The sequence below is a fragment of the Otolemur garnettii genome, unplaced genomic scaffold (assembly GCF_000181295.1).
Source record: "Otolemur garnettii isolate 467f Iridium unplaced genomic scaffold, OtoGar3 scaffold00031, whole genome shotgun sequence".
Lineage (NCBI taxonomy): Eukaryota > Metazoa > Chordata > Mammalia > Primates > Galagidae > Otolemur > Otolemur garnettii.
In genome coordinates, this window is record NW_003852426.1 from 5,206,167 (window position 1) to 5,229,643 (window position 23,477).

The 23,477-nt window shown below is 51.1% G+C and overlaps 1 protein-coding gene across 3 annotated transcripts in view; it reads left to right on the forward strand.

Moving 5' to 3' along the window:
* PACSIN1 (protein kinase C and casein kinase substrate in neurons 1) overlaps nucleotides 1-23,477 on the forward strand; it is a 59,228-nt gene that overhangs the window by 33,626 nt on the left and 2,125 nt on the right. For 2 of the 3 annotated variants that reach the window (XM_012804705.1, XM_012804706.1), the window contains exons 1-5: nucleotides 19,225-19,287; nucleotides 20,089-20,245; nucleotides 22,212-22,447; nucleotides 22,908-23,063; nucleotides 23,178-23,353. In XM_012804705.1, the coding sequence (XP_012660159.1) occupies nucleotides 19,225-19,287; nucleotides 20,089-20,245; nucleotides 22,212-22,447; nucleotides 22,908-23,063; nucleotides 23,178-23,353 (788 nt within the window). Of the gene's footprint in view, nucleotides 1-19,161; nucleotides 19,288-20,088; nucleotides 20,246-22,211; nucleotides 22,448-22,907; nucleotides 23,064-23,177; nucleotides 23,354-23,477 lie in introns of those variants that run through there. The other variant, XM_003789112.2, reaches the window with a different exon arrangement.

Here is a 23,477-nt window from a genome sequence, read left to right on the forward strand (position 1 = left end):
GGCTGGGGATTCGAACCCGCCACCTTAGGTTTACGTGGCTGGCGCCTTAGCCGGTTGAGCTATAGGCGCCTCTATGTATGTTTTCAATTGAAGTGTGTTTATTATTGCTTGTTGAAGCAATTTCAAGATGACAGCTTTAAAGTCCTTGTCAAATAATTCCAATACTTGTTTCATCTTGGTGTTAGCATCTGTTAATCTTTTCTCATTCAAGTTGAGATTTTCCTGGTTCTTGGTGTGACAATTTTTTTTTTTGTATCCTAGACATTTTAGATATTTATGTTATGAAACACTGGCTTTTCTTGAGATCTGTTTCAGCAGGCTTCCTCTAACACTGGGCTTTATTATTGCCATGTGGGAGTGGAAGTCTAGCTCCCCTACTTAACCATGGTTAACACCCTGGTGGGGGCCAGAGGTGCCTCCTTACTTCTGGGAAGTGGTGGGAATTCTGGCCCATTAGACTTCTTCTGATCTCACCATGCCTGTGAAGGGAAAGGTGCTTTGTTACTGCTCCCACGTGGTCTATACTGTCCTGGTTACTGTTGGGTAGTAATAAAAATACTACCCAAAGCCTCCTCTGACACCAGCCCAGCATGGAAGGCAGAGCATGGAAATTATACTTTGTTATTGCTGGGACAGATAGAACTTCTGGTTCCTCCTCGTTCTCCTCCTAGTTCTTCTGGCGTCACCCTGGTGGTGGAGGATGGTGTACGTGGTTGCAACCAAGTAAGACTCCCCGCTTGGCTTTTGCTCACAGGGTAGGCAACAGGGCCAGGGGCTGTAGTTTTTTACATGATATTTGGCTATAGCAGGGCAGCTATTGTTTTGAAGATTTTTGTCTTGCTAGGCTGTGCCTTTCTTAGAAAGCAGGTTTTTCTTGGGGCTGTTTTGTTTATGCTTATTGGTGTTTCTGGGTTGTTGACCTCACTAGCTTCAAGTATGGGCAAAAAGAAAATCCAGGAATCTCGCCACTGTGTCATTCTTCTGGTTCTGAGACCCCTCGTCAGTCAGTCTGCTTTCTTCTCCTCACCTCTTAGAATCTTCTTATTTTTGTTTTATATATGATTTCCAGGGGTTTTACCTGTACTTAGCAGGAGGACTAGGGAGACGTGCTTCTAATCTATCTTGTCAGGAATCAGAAATCCAGATTTTTCTGTTCTTGAACTTCATATAAATAGAACCCACTGTGTTTGCTCTTTTAAGTTTGGCTTTTCTTGCTCAGCATGATGTCTTTTTAAAACATTTTTATTATGGTTTAAAAAAAACCCCACATAACATGAGATCTACTCTCAATAAATTTTTAAATGTAGTTATTGTTAACATAGGCACGATGTTGTATAGGAAATCTCTAGAACATTTTCATCTTGCAAAACTTAAACTCTATACCCATTGACAACAATGCCCCACTTTTCCCACCACTCTGCCCATGGCAACCACGCATTCTACTTTCTGCTTCTATGGGTTTCACTACTTTAGAGACCCCATTTAAGTGGAATCATGTAGTATTTGTCATTCTGTAACTGGCAGAATGCCCTCAAGGTTCATCCCATGTTGTGGCATGTGATAGGATTTCCATTGTTTAGAAAAACTTGGCTTGGCGCCTGTCACTCAGTGACTAGGGCACCAGCCACATACACTGGGGCAGACAGGTTTGAACCCGGCCCGGGCCTGCCAAACAATAACAACTACAACAAAAAAATAGCCAGGTGTTGTGGTGGGTGCCTACAGTCCCAGCTACTTGGGAGACTGAGGCAAGAGAATTGTTTAAGCCTAAGAGTTTGAGGTTGCTGTGAGCTGTGACGCCACTGCACTCTACCAAGGGCAACATAGTGAGACTCTGTCTAAAAAAAAAAGCTAAAGACTATTCCACTAATACCACACCTTTTTTTTGAGACAGAGTCTCACTCTGTTGGCCTGGGCTAGAGTTCAGGGGCATCATCATAGCTCACTGCAGCCTTAAACTTCTAGGCTCAGGTGATCTTCTTGCTCCCAAAGTATTGGGATTATGGCATGAGCAACTGTACCCAGCTCCACACTTTCTTTATCCATTCAGCTGTCAATGGACATTTAGATGTGTTACTTCCACATCTTGGCTATTGAGAATAATGTTACAATGAGCATGGGAATGAAAATTGCTCTTTGTTATCCTGATTTCAGTTCTTTTGGATATATACCCAGAAATGGTATTGATAGATCACACAGCAGTTCTATTTTTAATGTTTTGAGAAACCTCCATACTCTTTTCCATATCAGTTATATCATCTATATCATTTCACATTCCCAACAATGTGTATGAAGGTCCCAATTTCTCTGTATTCTTGCCAACACATTATTTTTTTGGTTTTTTGATAATGGCCATTCTGATATGTATAAGGTGATATCTCATTTTAGTATTGAATTGCATTTATCCAATAATTAGTGATGTTGACCACCTTTTAATACCTTTTAATATATCTGTTGGCCAATTGTATGTCTTTGTTGGAGTTCTCTACTTATTTTTATTATTTTTTATTTTTATTTCCTTTACTTATTTTTAAATGTTTTTTCTTTTATTATTGAGTTATAGGAGTTTTACTTTTCTTTTTTTTGAGACCTAGTTTCATTTGTTGCCCTGGGTAGAGTGCCATAGTGTCACAGCTCACAGCAACTTCAAACTCTTGCCTCAGCCTCCCAAGTAGCTGGGACTACCGGCACCCGCCACAATGCCTGGCTATTTTCTTGTTGCAGTTGTCATTGTTGTTTAGCTAGCCCAGATTGGACATGAACCCAACAGCCTCGGTGCATGTGGCTGGCACTGTAACAACTGTGCTATGGACACTGAGCCTGGAGTTCTTTATGTATTTTGGATATTAATGCCTTATCAGATATGTGGTTTGCAAATATTTTTTCCTATTCAGTAGGTTACCTTTTCACTCTGTTGATTGTTCCCTTTACTGTCCAGAGGCTTTTTAGTTTGATGTAGCCCTATTTGTCTGATTTGCTTTTTTGCCTGTGCTTTGGGGTCATATCCAAGAAATCATTGCCAAGGCCAATGTCATGAAACTTTTCCTCTTTGTTTTCTTCTAGGAATTTCTCAGCTTCTGGTCTTAAATATTTATATCTTTATTTACTTGTTTTTTTTTTTTTGAGACAGAGCCTCAAGCTGCCCCCCTGGGTAGAGTGCCGTGGCATTACAGCTCACAGCAACCTCCAACTCCTGGGCTCAAGTGAGTCTCCTGCCTCCGCCTCCCAAGTAGATGGGACCACAGGCGCCCGCGACCACAGGCGCCCGCCACAACGCCCGGCTATTTTTTGGTTGCAGCCGTCATTGTTGTTTGGCGGGTCCGGGCTGGGGATTCGAACCTGCCACCTTAGGTGTACATGGCTGGCGCCTTAGCCGCTTGAGCTATAGGCGCCGAGCCTACTTGTTTATTTTTTAGAGACAAGGTCTCATTGTCACCCAAGCTGGAGGGCAGTGGCCCAATCATAGCACACTGTAACCTCAATCTCCGGGGCTTCCAACAATTCTACCTCAGTCTCTCAAGTAGCTGGGAATATAGGCCTGAGCTACCATGCCCAGCTAATTTTTAAAATTTTTGTAGAGATAGGAATCTCACTGGGTTTCTAAGGCTGGTCTCAAACTCCTGGCCTCAAGCAATCCTCCCACCTCAGCCTCCCAAAAGTGATAGAATTATGGGCGTAATCTACTGTAGCTAGCCAGTATTTATGTCTTTAATCCATTTTGAGTTGATTTTCATGCATGATGTAAGGTAAAGATCCAATTTTATTCCTTTCCATATGGATATCCAGTTTTCCCCCCATCATTTGTTGAAGAAACTAGCCTTTCCCCATTGTATATTCTTGGCATCCTTGTTCTTCAACATTCTTCCCTCATATCATCACATACCTCCTTCTTTCTCTTTATTTAGGCTTCTTTTCAAATGTCACCTCGTCAAAGAAGCACTTTAAAATGTCTCCCCACTCATACTCTCTATTTCTTTAACCCACATTATTTTCTTGATAGCACTCATCAGCACTTGAACTTTTATTCATTATGTGTCTCTCCCTTTGGCACAAAATGTCCATAAGGCTATAGACGTTGTTTGTCTGGTGGTCTGCTGTGTTCTACACTAGAGTGGTGGCCATAATAGGTGTCCAGGAAATGTTTGTTAAATGCACTAAAGAAACTAGTATGGGATTTAGTCAGATACCTCAGTGTTGACATCTGCATCGTCTTCCAGCTGTGTATCATGATATAGGGTGTGTCCCTTAACCTTAGTCTCACATCTCCTAGTGTCTTCTAAAAAGGCAAATTCTGATGGAGGAAGACTGGGAGAGGGGGGACAGAGGCTCTGCATTTTTAGCAGCTTCCTGGTGATGCCCTAACTGCAGGTCCTCAGGCCCAGATTTTGAGTAGTGAGGCCTTAATTCTGCTGAGCCTCAGTTTCCATACCTAAAAATGGGCCATTTTGAAAAACAAATGGATAAAGTGTAAGGCACTGTGTATAGTGCCTGGACTTAGCAGGGGCCCTCCCCTGGGTACCTGTTAGGGCCGCTGGACATTTTCTCACTCTGATCCTCCCCATTTCTGGTGCCCATCCCCATGCTTAGCCCCTTCACAGAGCCTCAGTAGAGCCTTCTCCATTGTACTTCTTCAGAGCTAGCCAGCCCTGCCTGTTGTGGGCAGGAGTTGGGGTGGATTCTGGCATTTTGACAGTCATGGAAGTGCTATGCATATGAGTTGCAAAGTAGCAGTTAATGAGCCCTGATTGCTTTTGCCCTGGCTCTGGGGAACATGTGGGATAACTGTGCAGGGCTGGGGAGGAGAGGGCAGTGAGGCAAGGAGGGGGGTGACAGAGGGGTGAGGGCCTGAGGGCAGGTGTGTCCTGGGCAAGACATTCTCCTCGTTTGTAGGCTGATGCTGCCTGTGGGACTGGAACATGGTTAAGGTCCAGGAATAGGAACATGTTGGGCATGGTTTGAGCATGTGCGTAGGGTGGGGAGGTGTAGGAGGGTGTCCGTGGGCCAGTGTGGGACCTGCAAGTTGGGGAGTAGAGAGCTATAGACAGGTAACTCAGGGCCTTCCAAGTAGCAGATGGGGCTGATAGAGGGGGTGAGCTGGGGGTGGATGCTCTCTGGGCTGGGGAAAGAGGAGGTGACAGAAGTGGTCAGGTTTTCCTGCAGGGCCTGTCAGGAATCCTCGAATGTGGGAGGGCAAGGCTCAGGGTCTGCCAGGTAACAGATGGGCTGGATCAGGCTGATGGAGGGTGGGTGGGAGGGCAGCTGTCTTTGGTATTCCTGGCTGGAGACAGCTCTTTAGGTGAAAGATGATCCGGGCTGGGGACTGGCAGGTGGGCAGGGGACTCTGTTTACAGCACCTGGGAACTCAATCCCTCCCACCCTCTAGCTGAGGCTGCCTCATTTTCCAGGGAGCCTCTACTCTTGCACACCAGTATCCCTACCCTCTCATCTGACCCTTTGTGAGGATCTTTAGGTCTGGGGACAACCAACATCAGGCTCCGGGCTCAAGGAAGGCAAGGCTGGAAGTCACCCCTGACATTGTTTTAGGGGTCTTCATGGCTACCACTTGACAGACACTTCAAGTACATATAACCACATCCTGCCTTTGATCTAAGGATAGAAGTGGGCTTGGTACCATAGTTCAGTAGTTAGGGTGCCAGCCACATATACCAGGGCTGGTGGGTTTGGACGCAGCCCAGCCCTGCTAAACAACAATGACAATTACAAAAAAAAAAAAAAAAGCTGGGCATTGGGGTGGGGGCCTATAGTCCCAGCTACTTGGGAGGCTGAGGCAAGAGAATCACGTAAGCCCAAGAGTTTGAGCCACTACACTCTACTAAGGGCAACATAGTGAGACTCTGTCTCAAAAAACAAACAAGCAAAAAACGGATAGAAGTGAACTTGGATGTGAAACTTTTAGAAACTAGGTGGCTGTTGCTGTGTTTCCCAATCAGGTCTTTCTTAACCAAACCAATATGGAGCATTGGAGAAAGCTTGGCAGGTAGAAGGTTCAAATCCCAGCCCAGCCATTTACCGACATTGTCATCTTGGGCAAACTGCTCCATCTCTCAGAGCCTGTTTCCTAATAGATCTGGTGGCCTTACTATGCAAGGCTGCTGCAACAACCCAAGACACTGCAGGAGTGGCTCTGAGACTGAGATAGGTGTCCAATAAATCCACCAGCTCACCATAACCTCTAGGGCAGGGACTTTTGTTTTTCCCACAGCTGTATCCTAGCTCCTAGAACAATCCCTGGCATGTGGTCAGTGCCTAGTAAATACCTGTTGAATGAATGAAATGCCCTATTTCATCTATTCCAAGGGGATTTTTTCCCTTAGTCTATTTAGCAGTGGTCTTATAACAGAGAGGAAGTCTTGGATGTGATGAATACAGAAAAGGCCATCGTTATTATCAAGGGGCAGCCTTTTGCTTAATTTTCAGTGAGCTTCTGGGTCTTACCTGTTATATCTGCCCTCTCTGGGTAAGTAGAGAAATAGCCAGGACACAGGGGCTACAGAGACCCTTGCCCAAGGCCCTGAGGTGATCCTAGGCTAGGGATGGCATGTCTTGTGGGGCATGCTGTGTCCCCACTTTGGTCTCCTGCCATCCCCTACCCCTGCCTTGCAGTTGTCTTCCCGGGGGTTAACAGGGCTGTCTGAAGCCTGGAATACTCTCTGAGGAGGGAGGGGGCTGTTTTACTCTACACTGTCCTCACTCTTAAGTCCTAGGACTTGACAGGTTGAGGGGCTATAGGCAGCACCTAGTCTGGGTTTTCAGAATGAGGTAGGGGAAGGGTGTTTCTGTTCTCACCTTGTTCCCCTCCAGCAGCAGAGCTGAGACACTGCTGAGCTCAGATTAGTGCCTGATCCCTGGGTGGGGCGGGGCAGACTGTCAAATCCTCTCCTGGGCAGCAGCTTGTCACTGAGCCCCCCCAAGAGGATAGGCTCAAGGCTTGGGTGTACAGCTACTGTAGGAAGAGCTTATGTGTTCCTCATTCTGAATCCATGTACAAGTGTGTCCACATGTCTTAAAAATGTGTGTATGCTGGCATTAATGTTACAGTTCTAAGTGTGTGTTATGTGGGGACATGTAGGTAGATACACAGACATGTAGAAATGCATGTGTGTAAATATATAAAATGAGTGTACCTATGAGTATGCTGTTGGGGTGTAAACACCTTGGACACACATGGGTATGTATAGATCACCCGTGTGTTCTGTGGGGTATGTGGCAGCCACAGCCTGTGGGAGAAGAACTGGAGTTAGAATCACAAGGTTCTGGGGCCGAAGAACCTGTGAACCTTAGCTTCTAATCTATCCAATGGGTATGAAGCCTCATGGCATTAGATTGTGCATAAGCATTTTACACTCAGCCTGGCCCAGAAAAAAACTCAAAAGATTTGTGTTTTAATGAAGTGAGAGAATAACTGATTAGACACACAGGACATTTTTACAGAGCAGCGTGCATTAGGATTTGCAGAACCCAGGGGAAGTGCAGGGAAGGGTGCAACTGATGAGGGGAACTTGGGAGGCAGGATCTTGAGAAGAAAGAGAGGAAAAGGGCTGCAGCAGGGCCCCACCAGTTGAGGGTAGCGGCCTGAGCCTGTGTTGATGCGGGTGCCTTGCAGAAGGCGGAGTCCCCTGCTGTACAGGGGAGGGAGGCTGTCTGTGCGAGCATTGCCCAGTTGCCATAGAAACGAGCAGAAGGAGGTGGGTGGCTAGAGAAGGAGGCGGGTTGGGAGGAGGGAGTGGAGAGGAGGTGGGGAGGCAGGGAGCTGGCTCCTGCAGTTCTGCTGCTGCCACCTTCTGAGTGAGCTGTGGAGGAAACCCGAGAGGACAGAGCCCCCAGCCCAGCACCAGGCCCCCTCCCTGCCCGCCACCACGGAGGAGAAGAAGGACAACCAGCCCCTCCAGCTGTGGCCTGGCCCAGCGGGGGCAGTAAACTCTTACCTGTCCCCAGCTTGGTGCCTTGACCGGCCCAGGTAGGCATGCCATGGCTGGAAGAGGCTGTGTGAAGAGTGGCACCTGGGAGGAAGCACACAGGCTAGTCAGCGGGGCTGGGGCCAGTGACTGCAGTGGGGAGTAGGGTTGGGGCACAGCCAGCATCCCGAGAGGCTGTCCCTGGAAGCTGGCCCTCTGCATCAGAAGGATCGTCCCCTGTTGCCTTCCCTCCTCTGTTCCTCCATCCTTGTCTCCACCATTGCCACAGGTCCTGACTCAGGAGATGTGCCCTCTCCCTGGGGTAGTGAGCCAATAGGCTGGAGGCTCCAGGGCCCATAGTCTGGAGCAAGACAGTTGGGGGAAGAAGGTAGAATAAGTCAGGGTGTTTGCCATCCCACTCAGGGCACTACTAGGTCCCTGGCCATTTGGAACAAGCAATCTCATGGCCCTCCCATGATACCAGAGCCTTCTACTTGGCCCTGGGTGGTCTTGTGCCCTGGGCTCAGAGCCCAGGCATCTTTCTCCTCTCCCTGGTCCTGGCTCTCCCTTGTGAACTCTCCTCCAGCCCAGATCTCCCAAAAGAGCTTTGTGCCCATCCCTGGCCAGCCCAGGGCCTCCATGTTAAGGTAAAGGCAAACAGGCTCCAGTCAGGATGGAGGTGCCTGTGGCCCCCCCGCCCCTCTCTTTCTCTTTGCTGCATTGCTCTTGGGGACAGACTCCACTGCTGCTGGGGCACTGCAGATGGATGGATGGATGGACGAGCCTCTGCTGCTGGGAGCGGGTGGGGCAGGGCACTGGGGAGGAGCTGGGGAAGGAGGGGCAGGAGGGAACTGCAGGAGTGCAGGGGGAGGGGTGCACCTGGTCCAGGTTGGCTCTGGATGGAGCTAACAGACCTTGGGCAGGGCAGGAAGGAAGACCCTAGCCCTGAGAGGGGCAGGGCGATGCATCCTCAGGTGTGCTTAAGGCCCGCCCCTTCTCTCATGTCTGGAGTTTGGCTGGCCCTTTGCTGGGCCCTGGCTCTGCAGTGTGGGGCTTCCTCCTCCCCTGGGCACTCAGGGGTCAGAGAACATGGTGCAGGGGCTGAGGAGGGGTCTTGTGATGGGGGATATGTGCTGGGCTGCTGACATGGCTTTCTTCGTTTCTGCACACGCTGCCTATAGAGGTGGGCTCCCACATTGAGGTCAAGGACTTGGGATGTGAGTGGGCATGTCTTGGGGGTGGCAGGCACAGGGTGGGAGTACAGACTTCCCCATTTGCACTGACACTTTTTGTCCCCTGCTCTTCTGATACCTACCACTCTCTGCTCCCTTGATCCCTACCACTCTCTGCTCCCGCCCAGGCAGGCTGGCATCTGTCCTGCCTCACCTCCTGTAGCCAGGCCTGCTGGCTACAGTTGCCAGTCAGAGTAGCCAGTCAGGAGCTGGCCCTGTTCCTGCTGGAGGAGAGGCTGGTGAGGCTTGGACGGCAGGTTCTTTTGGTGAGAGCTAGAAGGAGCTGCCAATCCCACCCTGGCCTGCCCACCCCACTCTTGGCCTGCCTTCTCTAGGCCACATTCCCCTCCACCATGTTTCTGCCTCAGTGTCCCTGGGGTCTGCCTTTGCTTGCTCTGTCTCTCTTCTACATTTCTACCACCAAACTCCAGGGTGGTAAACCACCCAGAATGGGCTCTTAGGACACATTTCCTAGCCCCATCCACTGGCACATGATGTGTCCACAACCCAAGGCACCTTCCTAGAAGCCGGGGAGGGACCTGGCAGCCTTTCCCATTACAGAGGAGCTCAAGGGGGAGGCCCCAGGAGTGCTCAGAGGCTTGAGCACAGCAGGGGTCACATCAGCAGCCTAGCACCCATTCCCCCACCAACTGGACTGGAAGGACAGCTTGGCCCAGGCTGGCCACTAGGGAGTGAGGAGACACTGCCAGGCAGATCTTAATGGGCATCCCAGGTTTTCATGACTGAAGGCCTGTCTCCCTCAGTGCTGTTACCTGCTTGTACCCCCATCTCAGCTAACACCCAGACCATCCCTGTGGGCTTGACTGGCTAGTATTTCTAGCCCTTCCTCATGCATCTAGCATTACCTCCTTGCCCTCTTTCCTCATTAGGGAACTGCAGCTGCCTCCTGGAGGGTCCCTACCCACCCTGTCCTCCGTACTCTGCAGTCGACTCTCCTCCTAGCAGCCAGGGACCTTCTAAAATGGCAGCCAGACCACAATCCACCTCTTCTCAAACCCTACAGTGACTCCCATGTCCCTCTGACCTACTGGGCCTCTGGTCATCTGCATCTCCTGTCCCCTCCCTCCCCGTCACTCACCCGCTGCAACTGATATTCCCCTTGTTCTTCAACCATGGCAGCCATGCTTCTGCCACAGGGCCTTTGTACTGGCCATTGATCTGCCCGAATGCCCTCTTTGGCTTCCTTCTTCGTCTCTCCTAAGTCCTTGCCCACATGTCACCTTCTCAGAATGACCTTTCCTGGCCATCTTCTAGGAAACAGTGTCACTCCTGGCTTCCCACCCTATCCCACCTCCTTTCCCACCTTGGTTTTCTCCATAGCCTTCTAACAAAGCCTTCTCTTTTCTCTTGTCACCTTCTAACACACTCTATCATTCACTGATTTATCTGGTTTCTTGCCTGCCCAGCCCCCCACAAGGGCAGGGAGCTTTCTGTCTGTTCACTGCTGTGGTCCAAATTGCACCATGAGAATCAGGCCTGCAATTTAAAGCCAGGAGCATTTGCCTTGGTGGCTGGCCCTCAGCATCAGTGCTGACCAGAGAGGCTGTAATTTGGTCCTCCTAGGGGAAGGCAACAATGCCCCTACTTGGGCAGTTGTCCCAGCGACGTAGGTTTGGACAGGTTGCTAGGCATGGGCTAGTCCACATTTCCTCCTATACCTATTGCCCCTATGGTCAAACAGCTCTGCCCAGCCAGGCAAGGGAATGGAGTGTCCCACCCACAGTGCTGTCACAGGCAGAGGGCCGATAGCCCCTTCTTCATGATCAGAACTCATCCTTGAGTTCTATGCTGTCAGAAAAGCATGTTGCGCCCCCACCAGGAGTGACACCCACACAGGAGGAAGGCCTAGCCCCTACTCTCCAGGTGGCCACGGAGGCAGACAGACAGACCCCTGCAGACGGGTCCATGTGTGATGACTGGTCTTGAGAAAAGAGATGCAATCCGAGCAGAGGGGATGGGGGACCTATTCCTCAATCTACTCCCACTCTTGCCTCCTCATCTGTGGGTGTCTTACTTTGGGCTCCCCCAACACCACCCCTGAGACAAAGATGTGATTCATGTGGGAGGAGGCCTGGGGGTGGGGAAGTAAGGCAGGGTGGGAAGGCAGCTGCCGAAGTTACCACTGTGGGCAACTGGAGCTCAGCCCTGTGAGGGTGCTCCAGGAGGCAGCGTGGCGCAGTTTCACACCCTGCCCAGCAGAGGGTGGGGTGCTAGGGTACGCATAGCACCTTCCACTCCACCCCATCACCCTGCCTGATTCCTGTGACTTCCATCATCACCTAGCCTGGCCATATTTATTTGCTTTCTGCCCTCTGCCTGCACTGGTGTGTGAACCCCATGAGGGGAAGGGCAAGCTTATTCCCTGCTGAGCCCACAGAGCCTGAGACTGTCTGGAGGCCCCCAAAAGACCTGTGGGCTGAAGGAAGTGCCGTCTCAGCTGCTTGGCCTGGGCACAGGGAATGCTGAAGCTGCCTTTAGGAGTGATCTGGAGGGGACAGAGGGTCTGGGGCCTCTGGGTGCAGAAAGGAAGGAGTGGATGGGGATGGTGAAAAGCAAAAGGTCAGGGACTGAGAGCACCTCAGGTTGGATGAGATAAAGGTCTGGGGGCCTGGTTTTTAGACCCACAGAAACGGCGAGAGGAAGCCAGGCCTGGGCTCCTCCTTTCACAAAGGATCTGGAGACCTGGGGGGCCTGGGTGAGACCCAGCAGTCCTGGAAAGGCTCTCGGGGGCATTAGCTGAGGGGGAGTGAGGTCCTCCAAAGAGAAAGGTCTCTCACACTGGTAACTCATTTCATCCTACACCAGCCCCATGGGTGGGCCCCTCATCACCATTGTGCAGATGAGGAAACTGAGGCACAGAGAGTTTTAAGTAATTTGCCAACATCCATGGCCAATGAGTAGTAGAGCCAGGATCTGAACCCAATTTCCAGTCACTCTGTCTGGCCCCATGGGCAGTACTCTTAGGTACTGTGCTTGCTGGGAGAGTAGGTTGCCTCTCCTAAACCAGCGAGATATGGTTTAAGGCAAGATGTGACTAAGATTGATGTTGGGTGAGGAAGGAGGGGTAGATAAGGACTGGGGTATTTAGAAAAGGCTTCTTGGAGGAAGAGAAACTGAGTTGGCCCTTGAAGGGAAGCAGGGTTTTTGCGGGACAGAGGTGAGTGATGGGAAGGAGGTCAGCATATACCCCAGGCAGAGGGGAAGGTGTGAGTAAAGGGACAGGGGCCCAAATGGATCTAAGGTACACCCTCGGGGAGCAGTGGAAGGACAGCACCTCACAGCTAACCCGAATCCTCCCTGCTGCACTGGAAACCCCAGCAGAGACTGGTTAGAGTCCCTATGCAGCCCCACGTCAGGTGTGGTGAGCTTGTCCCTCTCTGGGTGAGGCAAAGGGCAGGGGAGCTGCTTGGAAGGTTTGTGGGACCTGAGACCCAAGGGAGAGGGCAGCAGTTCTGGCTTCTCCATGGCCCCACCCAGGTTTGAGCTGAACCTGTCCATAGGGAGAAGGTCTTAGGCCAGGAGGGCTGGAGTGACTCCCATAGAGGCCTGGGACAAGGGACTGGGGAAGGGCTCCCCCTGGGTTTGAAATTGGCTCTGCCTCCTTCCTGCTGTGTGACCTTAGACAAGTTACTTAACTTCTCAGAGAAGGCAGGGAAATCACTGCCTGTCTCAATGGGTTGTGAGAATTAGAGAGAGTGTGTGTGAAGAGGCTGGCACACAGTAGGTGCTCAAAAATGGTTGTTGTTGATACAAAAGAGAGTGGAAACGGGGTAATAACACCTATGTGTCTGTGCCATGATCCCTGAGGAGGGAGGGCACCAAGCTCAGGCAGAATCTACGTGTGAGCTGAGGGGAAAGAGACCCTGAAACTGGGCCCTGAGTGCTGGCCCGGAGGAGAGATGGATATGCCAGGAGAAGCAGGGGTGTAGAAACAGAGGACAAAGGGGATTCAAGAACACCCCTTATGTGACTCTGGCTCTTGGTTGTGTCACCATGATCATCAATTTTTTTTTTTTTTGAGGCAGATTCTTACTTTGTTGCCCTTGGTAGAGTGCTGTCGTGTCACAGCTCACAGCAACCTCAAACTCTTGGGCTCAAGCAATTCTCTTGCCTCAGCCTCCCAGGAGCCCACCACAATCCCTGACTATTTTTAGAGAGAAGATCTTGCTCTGGTTCAGGCTGGACTCAAACCTGTGAGCTTAGGCAATCCACCCACCTTGGCCTCCCAGAGTACTAGGATTATAGGTGTGAGCCACTGTGCCCTGCCCATCAACATTTATTGAGCACTTACTGTGTGCAAGTAACTGTGTTTGAGCCTGGGCTTCAGAATTCATTCATTGAGTGGATGTTGTAGAAGATGCTTGGCATTCGTTCATTCACTCAGTAAAAGCATATTGTGCACTTATTTTGTGCCAGGCATGGCTTTGCTCTGGATACTGGGAAAACGGCAGAGAACAGACAGATAAAAATTACTGATCTTACTGAGTGTGGCACTCCATTGGGAGAGCAAGACACTAAATATGATGAATGCTGTAATGTCAAGAGCATGTCTGTTGGTGACACGGGCTATAGAGAACAATATGGTGAGGGCAAGGAGGAGGGGAGGGGAGTGCTGGGGTGGGAAGAGTCACAGGTAAATGGGGGATGGAGAGAAGAGGCCAGACTCCCAGGAGAGGTGTGGGGCGGAGCTCAGGATCTGCTGGTGGGTCAGATAAGCTGGGGTGACTCCCAGGCCTGTGGCTGGGCTGACCACTGATGCAGGAATTGATTCCAAGCCTACCCTCTCTCTGCTCATAATTCCTCTGGCTCTTCTTCAGGACAGGGGTAGATGGAACATGGCCAAGCCCCCTCCCTCCAGGGTCTCTTAGTGGCAGGTATGAGGAGGAGGCCAGAGGACCTGAGGAGGAACACCTTTCATCCTTGGGCTCCTTTCTACCTAATCCCATTGCACAAGGAAGAAAACCAAGACCCCATCACAGGGCTTGGCTGAGTCCTCATGGTGGCAGGGAGGCCTGCCCTGAGATGGGCCTGCTACCCCTGCCACAGCAACAGTGGTAGCAAGTGAATAAAGAGGGTCAATACCTGTGGAGAGCTCGCTGTGTGCCAGGTACAACTGCCTGAGGTCTGGTGCTCCATTTAATCCTGATAACAGCCCATTGCACAGATGAGGAAGCTGAGGTCCAGGAAGAAGTGATCCACTCAAGGTTCTACATCCCACACATAACAGAGCCAGGATATGAGCTAGGCCCTGTTGTGCCATACCTGCCAGGGCAGATCTTTACTCTGCCACCCCTTAGCTATGTAACCTTGGCCTAGCTCTCTCAGCCTTGGTCTCCTCGTAGATAAGAAGAGGAAGCCAGGCTCCCCCTGAGGACTATCCTCTAGCTGGCTGTGAGGACTTGTCACAAGCAAGGGCTCAGGGCAACTCGGGCCCTCCCTCCCTCTTTTCCTTTCCTTCATTCTTCCCTGCCTCTTGCTTCCCCCTGGCCTCCATCAGGCGAGTGAAGCTCAGAGCGGACTAGTGCAGGGGGCCACAGCTGAAAGAGGATTGAATTCTACTATTTTAATAGCTCCATGCCTCAATTTCCCCATCTGCAAATGAAGATTAAGCACATGTAATGCTCTAGAGCAATATCTGGCACACAGCAGGCACTCAGTAAATGCTAGCTAGTGCTAGCCCTATCATTATTATTATTAGTGCTAGCCCTTATTAGCATCAACTCCACTTTACATTAAAGTGTTGTGGTAAAGAGTGTGTTCCCTGGATGGGTACTCTGGGTGCAAATCCTGGCTGCACATTTCCTGATCTGAATGTATCAGTCTGGGTTCTCCAGAAAGATAGGCCCAATAGGATGAACAGATGGATAGACAGATGAGAAGAAATTTACTAGGGGAAATTGGCTTACACGTTACGGAGGCTGAGAAGTCCCACAATAGGCCATCTACAAGCTAGAGAACAGGGAAGCCAGTAGCGTGGGTCAGTCCACGTGCAAAGACCTGAAACCAGAGGGCCACAGTGCAAATCCCAGAGCTTGAGTTTGGAGAACCTGGAGTTCTGATGTCCAAGAGTAGATGAAGGGTGTCCCCAGCTCCAGGAGAGAGAGAGAGACAGATCACTTCTCCTCTGCCTTTTTGCTCTCTCCAGGCCCTCAGCTGATTGGATGATGCCTGCCCACTTGGATGAGGGCGGATCTTCTCACTCAGACACTGATTCCAATGCAGGTCTCTTCCAGAAACACCCTCACAGACACACCCAAAAATAATACTTTGCCAGCTGCCTAGGCATCCCTTAATCCAGTCTAGCTGACAACTGATATTAACCATCACACTGAGCAACCTTTGGCAGGTTACTCTGGGGCTTCATAACTCAGTTTCCTCATTTGCAAAACAGGGTAATAATAATTCCCATCTCTCATGGCTGCTGACCTACTCGAAGTGCTTTGCCTGGTGTGGAGGGTAGAGTCAGTCCTCAGAGCCTGTTGCCCGTTGTCATTACTCTTATAACCTTAAACATAAGAGTGCAGGGGTACCTGCCTTGTGATATACTGGGCTTCCATCCTACTGCCTTCCTTATTCCCAGAAGCACCTGGACAAGCTCTGTCCCAGCCCTGTCCCTGAACCTCTGGGTTCTCAGCTACAATGTGAGGGTGACAACAGGACCTGCCTTGTAAGATTGTGGTGAGGATTGGATGAGACATGTGAACAGTACGTGCTCAATAAATGCCAGCTGTTATTATTAACAGTCAAAGGTTTTCAGGGCCAAGAGAGCCCTTACCACCTCTGGCAAGAGAAATCCAATGGGCCTGATGCTCCTCTAAAGGGCTGAGGGAGGCTAAGATCCTATGGAGCTTGCCCAGAGGGAGTGCCAGGTGCCGGCCACATCCCTTTCAGACTGAGAGATCCAGGCTGTGCAGTGATGAGAGGCACTGACTGCCCTTCTGGAAGGACATGGCATTTGTCCAGAGTTGAACCTCCTGGATGCCCCTAGGGCAGGGGTATTGAGGCCAGTTTGAAGGAGAAAAGGGCAAAGCAGGATGGTCTGGCCATGTGGGACTAGGGGGCTCTCATGCATCTTCTCGGCCCCCTCTCCTTGACCCTGCCCACCATCTTCCTGAGCTCACCCCTATGTGGTCTAGTCCGCAGTTGGAGTGTGGAGTGGCTGGAGGATGCTAGGTGCTGGACACTCACCATCTCATCTAATCCTTAAGACAGGGCATACCATCCTCGTTTCACAGGAAGTCCCCAGAAGCCATATAAATTGCTCACAGTCACACAGCAGTTTGGTGGTGAAAGAGGGACTCTAAGGATGAAGCTTTCTGCTATACAGGCTTACCTCACTCGGGAGCCAGGGAGACCTGTTACCTGCCAACACCAAGGGTGTAGCCCAGCAAGTCTTACCTGCCCTGGCCTGGCCTCTTTGTCTGGACTAGATGGAGAGTGGCCAGTGGGCATTCTACCCTTACATTCCAGGTCTTAGCTGCATTGTCCCTTCCATCCTGGCTCTTAGCTCTGTCAACTCTCCCCTGACACAGGCTGGAGGGTTTTTTAAAAATATGAATTTGGGCACATAAGGAAAAATTAAAAGGTCACAAAGTGACTCCTGGTGAAAAATCTCACTCACACCCTGTTCCCCCCCCTCCCCCCCAGCCATCCAGAACCAGGCAATCACTATTACCAGCTTCTTTTGTGGTCTTCCAAAAATATTTCTTGCTTATATATTTTTCCCCAGCCACATTGTTCTTCACCTGGCTTAATTTTGCTTTAGTGGCATGGTTTGGGAAAGGTTCCATTCAAGACCAGAGCTTCCATTGCAAGTGTGTACGATTCATCGAACTAGTCCCCTTTGGATGTGTATTTGGGTTGTAGCCAGCCTTTTGCGTTTACAAACGATATTGCCATCAATAACCTTGTACATCTTTAGCTTGCCCAACTGGCTGGAAGGTAAATTTCTAGAAGTGTGTTGCTGGATAATTCTATCAATTACTTGCTACACTCTTATCAGGTTACCTCCCTTCTGTCAGGGACAGATTCATAGCTGGGCTGGGGGAATGCCCCACCACCAGCTCCCAACAACGGTACATTATGGGGGATCCCAAAGAGCAGAGTTCTTTCTGTGTGACTTCAAGGGTTCTAGAAGGGACTGTGATCCCAGGGATACTTGCCTGAGTTGGTGAAAATGCTTCATTGAACATCCCTGCTTTTTATTTCTATGTGTCTAAATTTAAAATGTTCTGTATGAAGCAAGTACTGCTTTATATGTGAAAAGTGCCAAATTAAGAGAAAAATTCAAAGGCTCATTTCTTTGTCCCTTGAAATTCAGCCACCTTCCCTCTCACCCAAACCCAGTGTTCATGAGTTTATGGGAAGGTTTGTCTGAGGGTTTTTTTGTTTTTTTTTTTTTTTTGCAGTTTTTGGCCAGGGCTGGGTTTGAACCCACCACCTCCGGTATATGGGGCTGGTGCCCTACTCCTTTGAGCCACAGGCACCGCTCTTGTCTGAGGTTTTGCTAAAAGGGAAGGAACAAAATATATTTAGGTACCTGAGAGGTGCAAGAAGGCAATGCTAGGTTATTCCTGGGAAAAGAGCAGCAGGCCCTGGACAGATGGGATAACTGAGGCCAGAAGAGGGGGCATCCTTTCCCAAGGATCTTCATGTATGTGTTGGTGCTCTCTGCTCTGAGCCTGAGAGCCAGCTGCTGGTAAGGGCAGGGGGTTCCCTGGACCTTTGGGTTGGGGTGAATCTTGCAAAGGGCAGCCCTTTCTGAGTGTCCTCATTGGTCAGGATTCACAGTCCCAGAGGCTGCAGTGCAGAGGCAGGGAGGCGTGCCCCCTGGCCAAGAACCAGGCAGAATCTGGCAGCTCTTAGTGGGGTCAGGCCTGGGCTTTCTAAAACCAGGCCCCTGGGCCTCTGAGTCCTGGCTCCTGACTATTGAGCCATTCCTGCCCGGGGTGGTAGTGAGGCCTGGCTAGGGTAAGGGAGGAGGGGAGTATCCCCACCTCCTGGCCCTGGGGCAGCACATGGCCTAGATTGGACAACTGTGATGCTTGCTGACAGATCCAGGGCAGACATAGCTGCCCCAGACTCTCACACAGATCACTGTGGTCTGACCTGTGGTCCAGGAAGCTGCACATCCAAGGCTTTTGGGAGATTCGTAAGCAGCTAATAGGGGCTTTTGAGGCTCAGAAGGAGGACAGCCAGCAGGGCATCTATAGGGGCTATAGGCTCAGATAACTGAGGAGGAGCTGAGCCTGGGCCAGAGGTGGGAGGGGGGTTGCTGCCAGCTTCCTGGGGAACTTGGGGTCCACGCTGTAGTTGGGGGCTGGGAAGAAGCTCTAGGGGCCGAGACCAGGGCCTTTGCATTGATTTGGGACTGGGGATGAGGGAATGTGGGGAGGGTCTTTGGGGCTTGGTTCAAGGATCCAGCTGGGGCAGGGTGGATAGTGCTGAGGGGAAAGTAGGTGAAAGGGGCACACAGGCCCCAGCAGCTGCCCCCCACCCCCAGGGCCCAGAGTCAAGAAACCAGCAAGGTTCCTCAAGTTCCAGTGGCTCTACAGGGTGCCAGGCCACAGGGGACATGACATGCAGGACATGCACAAAGGTGAGCCTAGAAGGCTGGCTATGAGGAGCTGTGTGTGTCCAAAAGCCAAGCACGGATCTCTGTAATGCACATACACAGTTATATAGCCCTAATTTTAAACTCCCCAGGTCCAGGAGCACATAAACAGTTAGAGGACCATGGACTCTGGAGATTGGGGCTAGCTTCTGAGAGGAGGTGCTCACCCCATAACTTGGTGATGAATTTGGGGGAGGGGAAGGAAGCGGTGTGAAGGGGAGAAGAGGTGGGCACAGAGGTGCTACCGTGTGAGCTGGGCTCTGGACAGGTAGCCTCCACTCATGGAGCCCTCATCGCCACATCAGGTTGGGGATCCAGGCCTGGGATGGGATGTGGAGGCACTTCCCTGTCTCCAAGGATCTCTTTCCTGCCCTCCCAGTGCATGAGCAGCTGAGCCTGCTAATTGCCGCGCCACGCCTGTCCAACCCTGCACAGCTGCGCCATGTCCGGCTCCTACGATGAAGCCTCACTGGCTCCAGAGGAGACCACCGACAGCTTCTGGGAGGTGAGGCCTGATGCTCCCTGGGCCCAGGTCCCTCCATCCCACCATCCCACCATGCCCCCACTTGCCCATGGCTTTAGGCCTCATCCCCCAGCTCCTGGGCACCTCCTAAGTCTTCAGTATCCCATAAAGTATTCTGGAGGGCCCTGGCTCAGGCTTCAGCACACATAAGCAGGTGCAGCACTTTACAGTTTACAGTCTTTCATAGCTGTTCCCACCACCATCCCCTCCCCCTGTGAGGTGGGCAGGGCTGGAGCACTGAACACAGAGGTAGAATGAGCTCCCAGAGCCCCAGGTATCCTATGGGTGGAGGCAAGACTAGAAGCCAGAATTTAGGGTGCCTCTGAAAATATTTGAGACCTGGGGGGAAAATTACTCTTGGCTCCTGAAACCCAAAATGGAAACTGCCAGACTTAAATTAATAAGTGTTTAATGAGATGTCTACAAAACATAATATTATGTCAAAAAGCTGCAGCTCAACTCAATGCTTACATGACTACATAAATATAATAGATTTAGCTCACAAGAACAAAATGAATAATTCATCCTAGCCCAAATCCAACCTATAAAAATCCTTCTGCATTTTGTGGCAGTGAGGTGGCTATGTTCAGAGTGGGATTAGGGTGCATATAGATGCTGGAGTCTGAAGCCGGGTGCTGGGCCTGCGAGTGTTGGAAGGTGGGAGCCCCCTCCCTAGTACCCCGTCCCCCACATGCCACCCTCCCCCCTTCCTGTGCTGCAGGTGGATGGGAGGCCGGGGAGCCCAGGAGCCTGCGGGAGTCTCACTTGTTGCTTGGCCACCAGGTGGGGAACTACAAGCGGTCGGTGAAGCGTATCGATGACGGGCACCGTCTCTGCAATGACCTGATGAACTGCGTGCAGGAGCGCGCCAAGATTGAGAAAGCCTACGCACAGCAACTCACTGACTGGGCCAAGCGCTGGCGCCAGCTCATCGAGAAAGGTACACCCCAGGCCCACCCTGTGCACACCCCCAGGTCCTAAGCCACCCCCACAAGCCCCAGTGCAGGAATGCACTTGCTCAGCATCTGCTGGCCCCAAGGCCTTTTCCAGACCAAACCAGGCCTCTCTGTTCAGCTCTATTTTTTTTTTTTTTTTTTTTTTTAGAGACAGAGTCTTACTTTGTCGCCCTGGTTAGAGTGTGGTGACGTCACAGCTCACAGCAATCTCCAGCTCTTAATCTTAGGCCATTCTCTTGCCTCAGCCTCCCAAGTAGCTGGGACCACAGATGCCCACCGCAACTCCTGGCTATTTTTTGTTGCAGTTTGGTTGGGGCCAGGTTTGAACTCACCACCCTCAGTATATGGGGCTGGTGCCCTACTCAGAGACACAGGCGCCACCCCTGTTCAGCTATATTTTATACACCTTTAGGTTAGATTTAAAAAGCAAGGGAGTCTGAGTGGCTCATGCCTGTAATCCTAGCACTCTGGGAGGATGAGGCAGGTGTATTGCCTGAGTTCAGGAGTTCGAGACCACCCGGAGCAAGAGTGAGACCTATGTCTACTAAAAACAGAAAAAAACCATCTAGGCTTTTTGCTGGTGCCGTAGTCCCAGGCACTCAGAAGCCTCAGACGAGAGGATCCCTTGAGCCCAAGTGTTTGAGATTGCTGTGAGCTATGACGCCATAGCACTCTACTGGGGCAAGAAAGAGAGATTCTGTCTCAAAAGAAAAAGAAAACATAAAATAAAAAAGCAGAAAACTGAGGCGGCGCCTGTGGCTCAGTGGGTAGGGCGCTGGCCCCATATAGTGAGGGTGGCAGGTTCAAACCCAGCGCCAGCCAAATTGCAACAACAACAACAACAACAGCCGAGTGTTGTGGTGGGCGCCTGTAGTCCCAGCTACTGGGGAGGCTAGGCAAGAGAATCGCCTAAGCCCAGGAGTTGGAAGTTGCTGTGAGCTATGATGCAACAGTACTCTACAGAGGGAGATAAAGTGAGATTCTGTCTGTATATTAAAAAAAAAAGCAGAAAAATTGTTTTATTTTGAAATAATTTAAACTTTGAGAAGGTTGCAACAGTAGTAGAGAGAAGTCCCACATGCCCTTCCCTGGATCCCCAATACCATGTTTGTTTTCTCAGTGCCTCTCCATGATATGCGCATTTTTCTGAACCATTTGAAAGTAAATTGGACCCATCATTCCTTTTCATCTCTACACTCTTCATAGATCTCCTAAGAATGAGAACATTTGCTTATGTAACTATAGTTTGGCTATGAAAATCAGGACATTTTATACATCCCGTATGCAAATTTTACTATAGTAAGTTGTTTGTGCTAGTTCAGGATTCAGTCCAGAGGCATATATTATGCCTAGCTGTTATGTCTCTAGATTCTTTTAATTTAGAACATTTCAAGTTGGGGTGTACATATATGTTAATGTTTCCTTGCACTAGACTCTAAAGCCCAGGAGGGGCATGCTGGGCCTGTACTACATAGCACAGTGCCTGGCACAAAATTGGTGCCAGTACCTAGACAACAAAGGAATGTGGAATGACTGATGCACAGTGGCCTCCTGGCACCTGTTGCCAGCTGGATGTTCAGTTTTACATTCAGCTAACATTCCTGGGGCACCTCCTGTGTGCCTGGCACTGTGCTGGGCTTGTGAGAGCTTACAGGAACCAGGCTGCTCCTGTGGGAGCTGACAGCGGAGGCAAGGAGAAGGTGCAGGGGCAGGTGCTTCAAGCAGAACCCAGTGAGGGCTGCAGGGTACAGTTTGTGAGGGTGGAGCAGCCAGAGAAGGCTTCCTGGAGATGGTGGTGGTGGCTAGAGGAGGGATAGATGGATGCAGAGAGCAGAGGAGGGCATTTCTGATGTCATGGGAAGGAAGGGGAATATCTCAGAGAAGGGAGGCAGGAGGGGGACCTCTAGGCAGGGGGTGATGGGGTCCCCGTGACCACTGCCATTTTCTCAGGCCCACAGTATGGCAGCCTGGAGCGGGCCTGGGGTGCCATAATGACTGAGGCGGACAAGGTAAGCGAACTGCACCAGGAGGTGAAGAACAGCCTGCTGAATGAGGACTTGGAGAAGGTCAAGAACTGGCAGAAGGATGCCTATCACAAGCAGATCATGGGCGGCTTCAAGGAGACCAAGGAGGCTGAAGATGGCTTCCGCAAGGCCCAGAAGCCTTGGGCCAAGAAGATGAAGGAGGTGCTCAGTGGGGGCTGCCACAGATGGGGAGGGAGTGGGTAGCCGAACTCAGAAGGCCAGTCTGGTCAGAGGGTGCTGATTGCAGGGAGGTGTCTACGGATATCATGGGCAGTACACTGCCCTCTGAGATTTTGCCTACGGGGAAGCAGCACTGCCTTCCAGGAAGATGGGCAGACAGTGCCCAATGGGTAAAGAGATCTGAGGGCTAAAAGAGGCACTGTCCCCAGGAAAGATGCCCAGGAAGACACATTGCCCTCTGAATCCACAGAGGGGCATATCTGGGAGTAGGCAGTGTCACACAGGGACACAGCACAGATGGAGCAGCACTGCTGCCAAGTACCTAGAGCCCCTTCTGCCTCTTGAGAACAAGCTCGTACAGCTCCTGGGGAGTGGGCAGGGGGGAGGAGCTGATGAGCAACTGTGTTTGTTCCTGCTCACCTGTGGGAGCCTCTCCCCACAGCTGGAGGCAGCCAAGAAGGCCTACCATTTGGCCTGCAAAGAGGAGAAGCTGGCCATGACACGAGAGATGAACAGCAAATCAGAGCAGTCAGTGACACCTGAGCAACAAAAGAAGCTGCAGGACAAAGTGGACAAGTGCAAACAGGATGTACAGAAGGTGGGACCAGGCTAGGGGTGGGGGCAGGGGGTTCTGAGAGCCCGCTGGAGTGGTTGGTGGCTGGGACCTGCAGACCTGGCTAGATCCTATCCACCCTCCACCCTGGTGCTCCAGACACAGGAGAAGTATGAGAAGGTGCTGGAAGATGTGGGCAAGACCACACCCCAGTACATGGAGGGCATGGAGCAGGTGTTTGAACAGTGCCAACAATTTGAGGAAAAGCGGCTGGTCTTCCTCAAAGAGGTGCTGCTGGACATCAAACGTCACCTCAATCTAGCCGAGAATAGCAGGTACCTGGGCATGGCGGGCACGGAGGGCACAGCACAGCCAGCAGAAAGTGTAACTGGTGCAGGGCATCCCAGGCCCTACCTCACATTGCCGGAAAAGGAGGCCAGAGCTACAGGGGACAAGGGG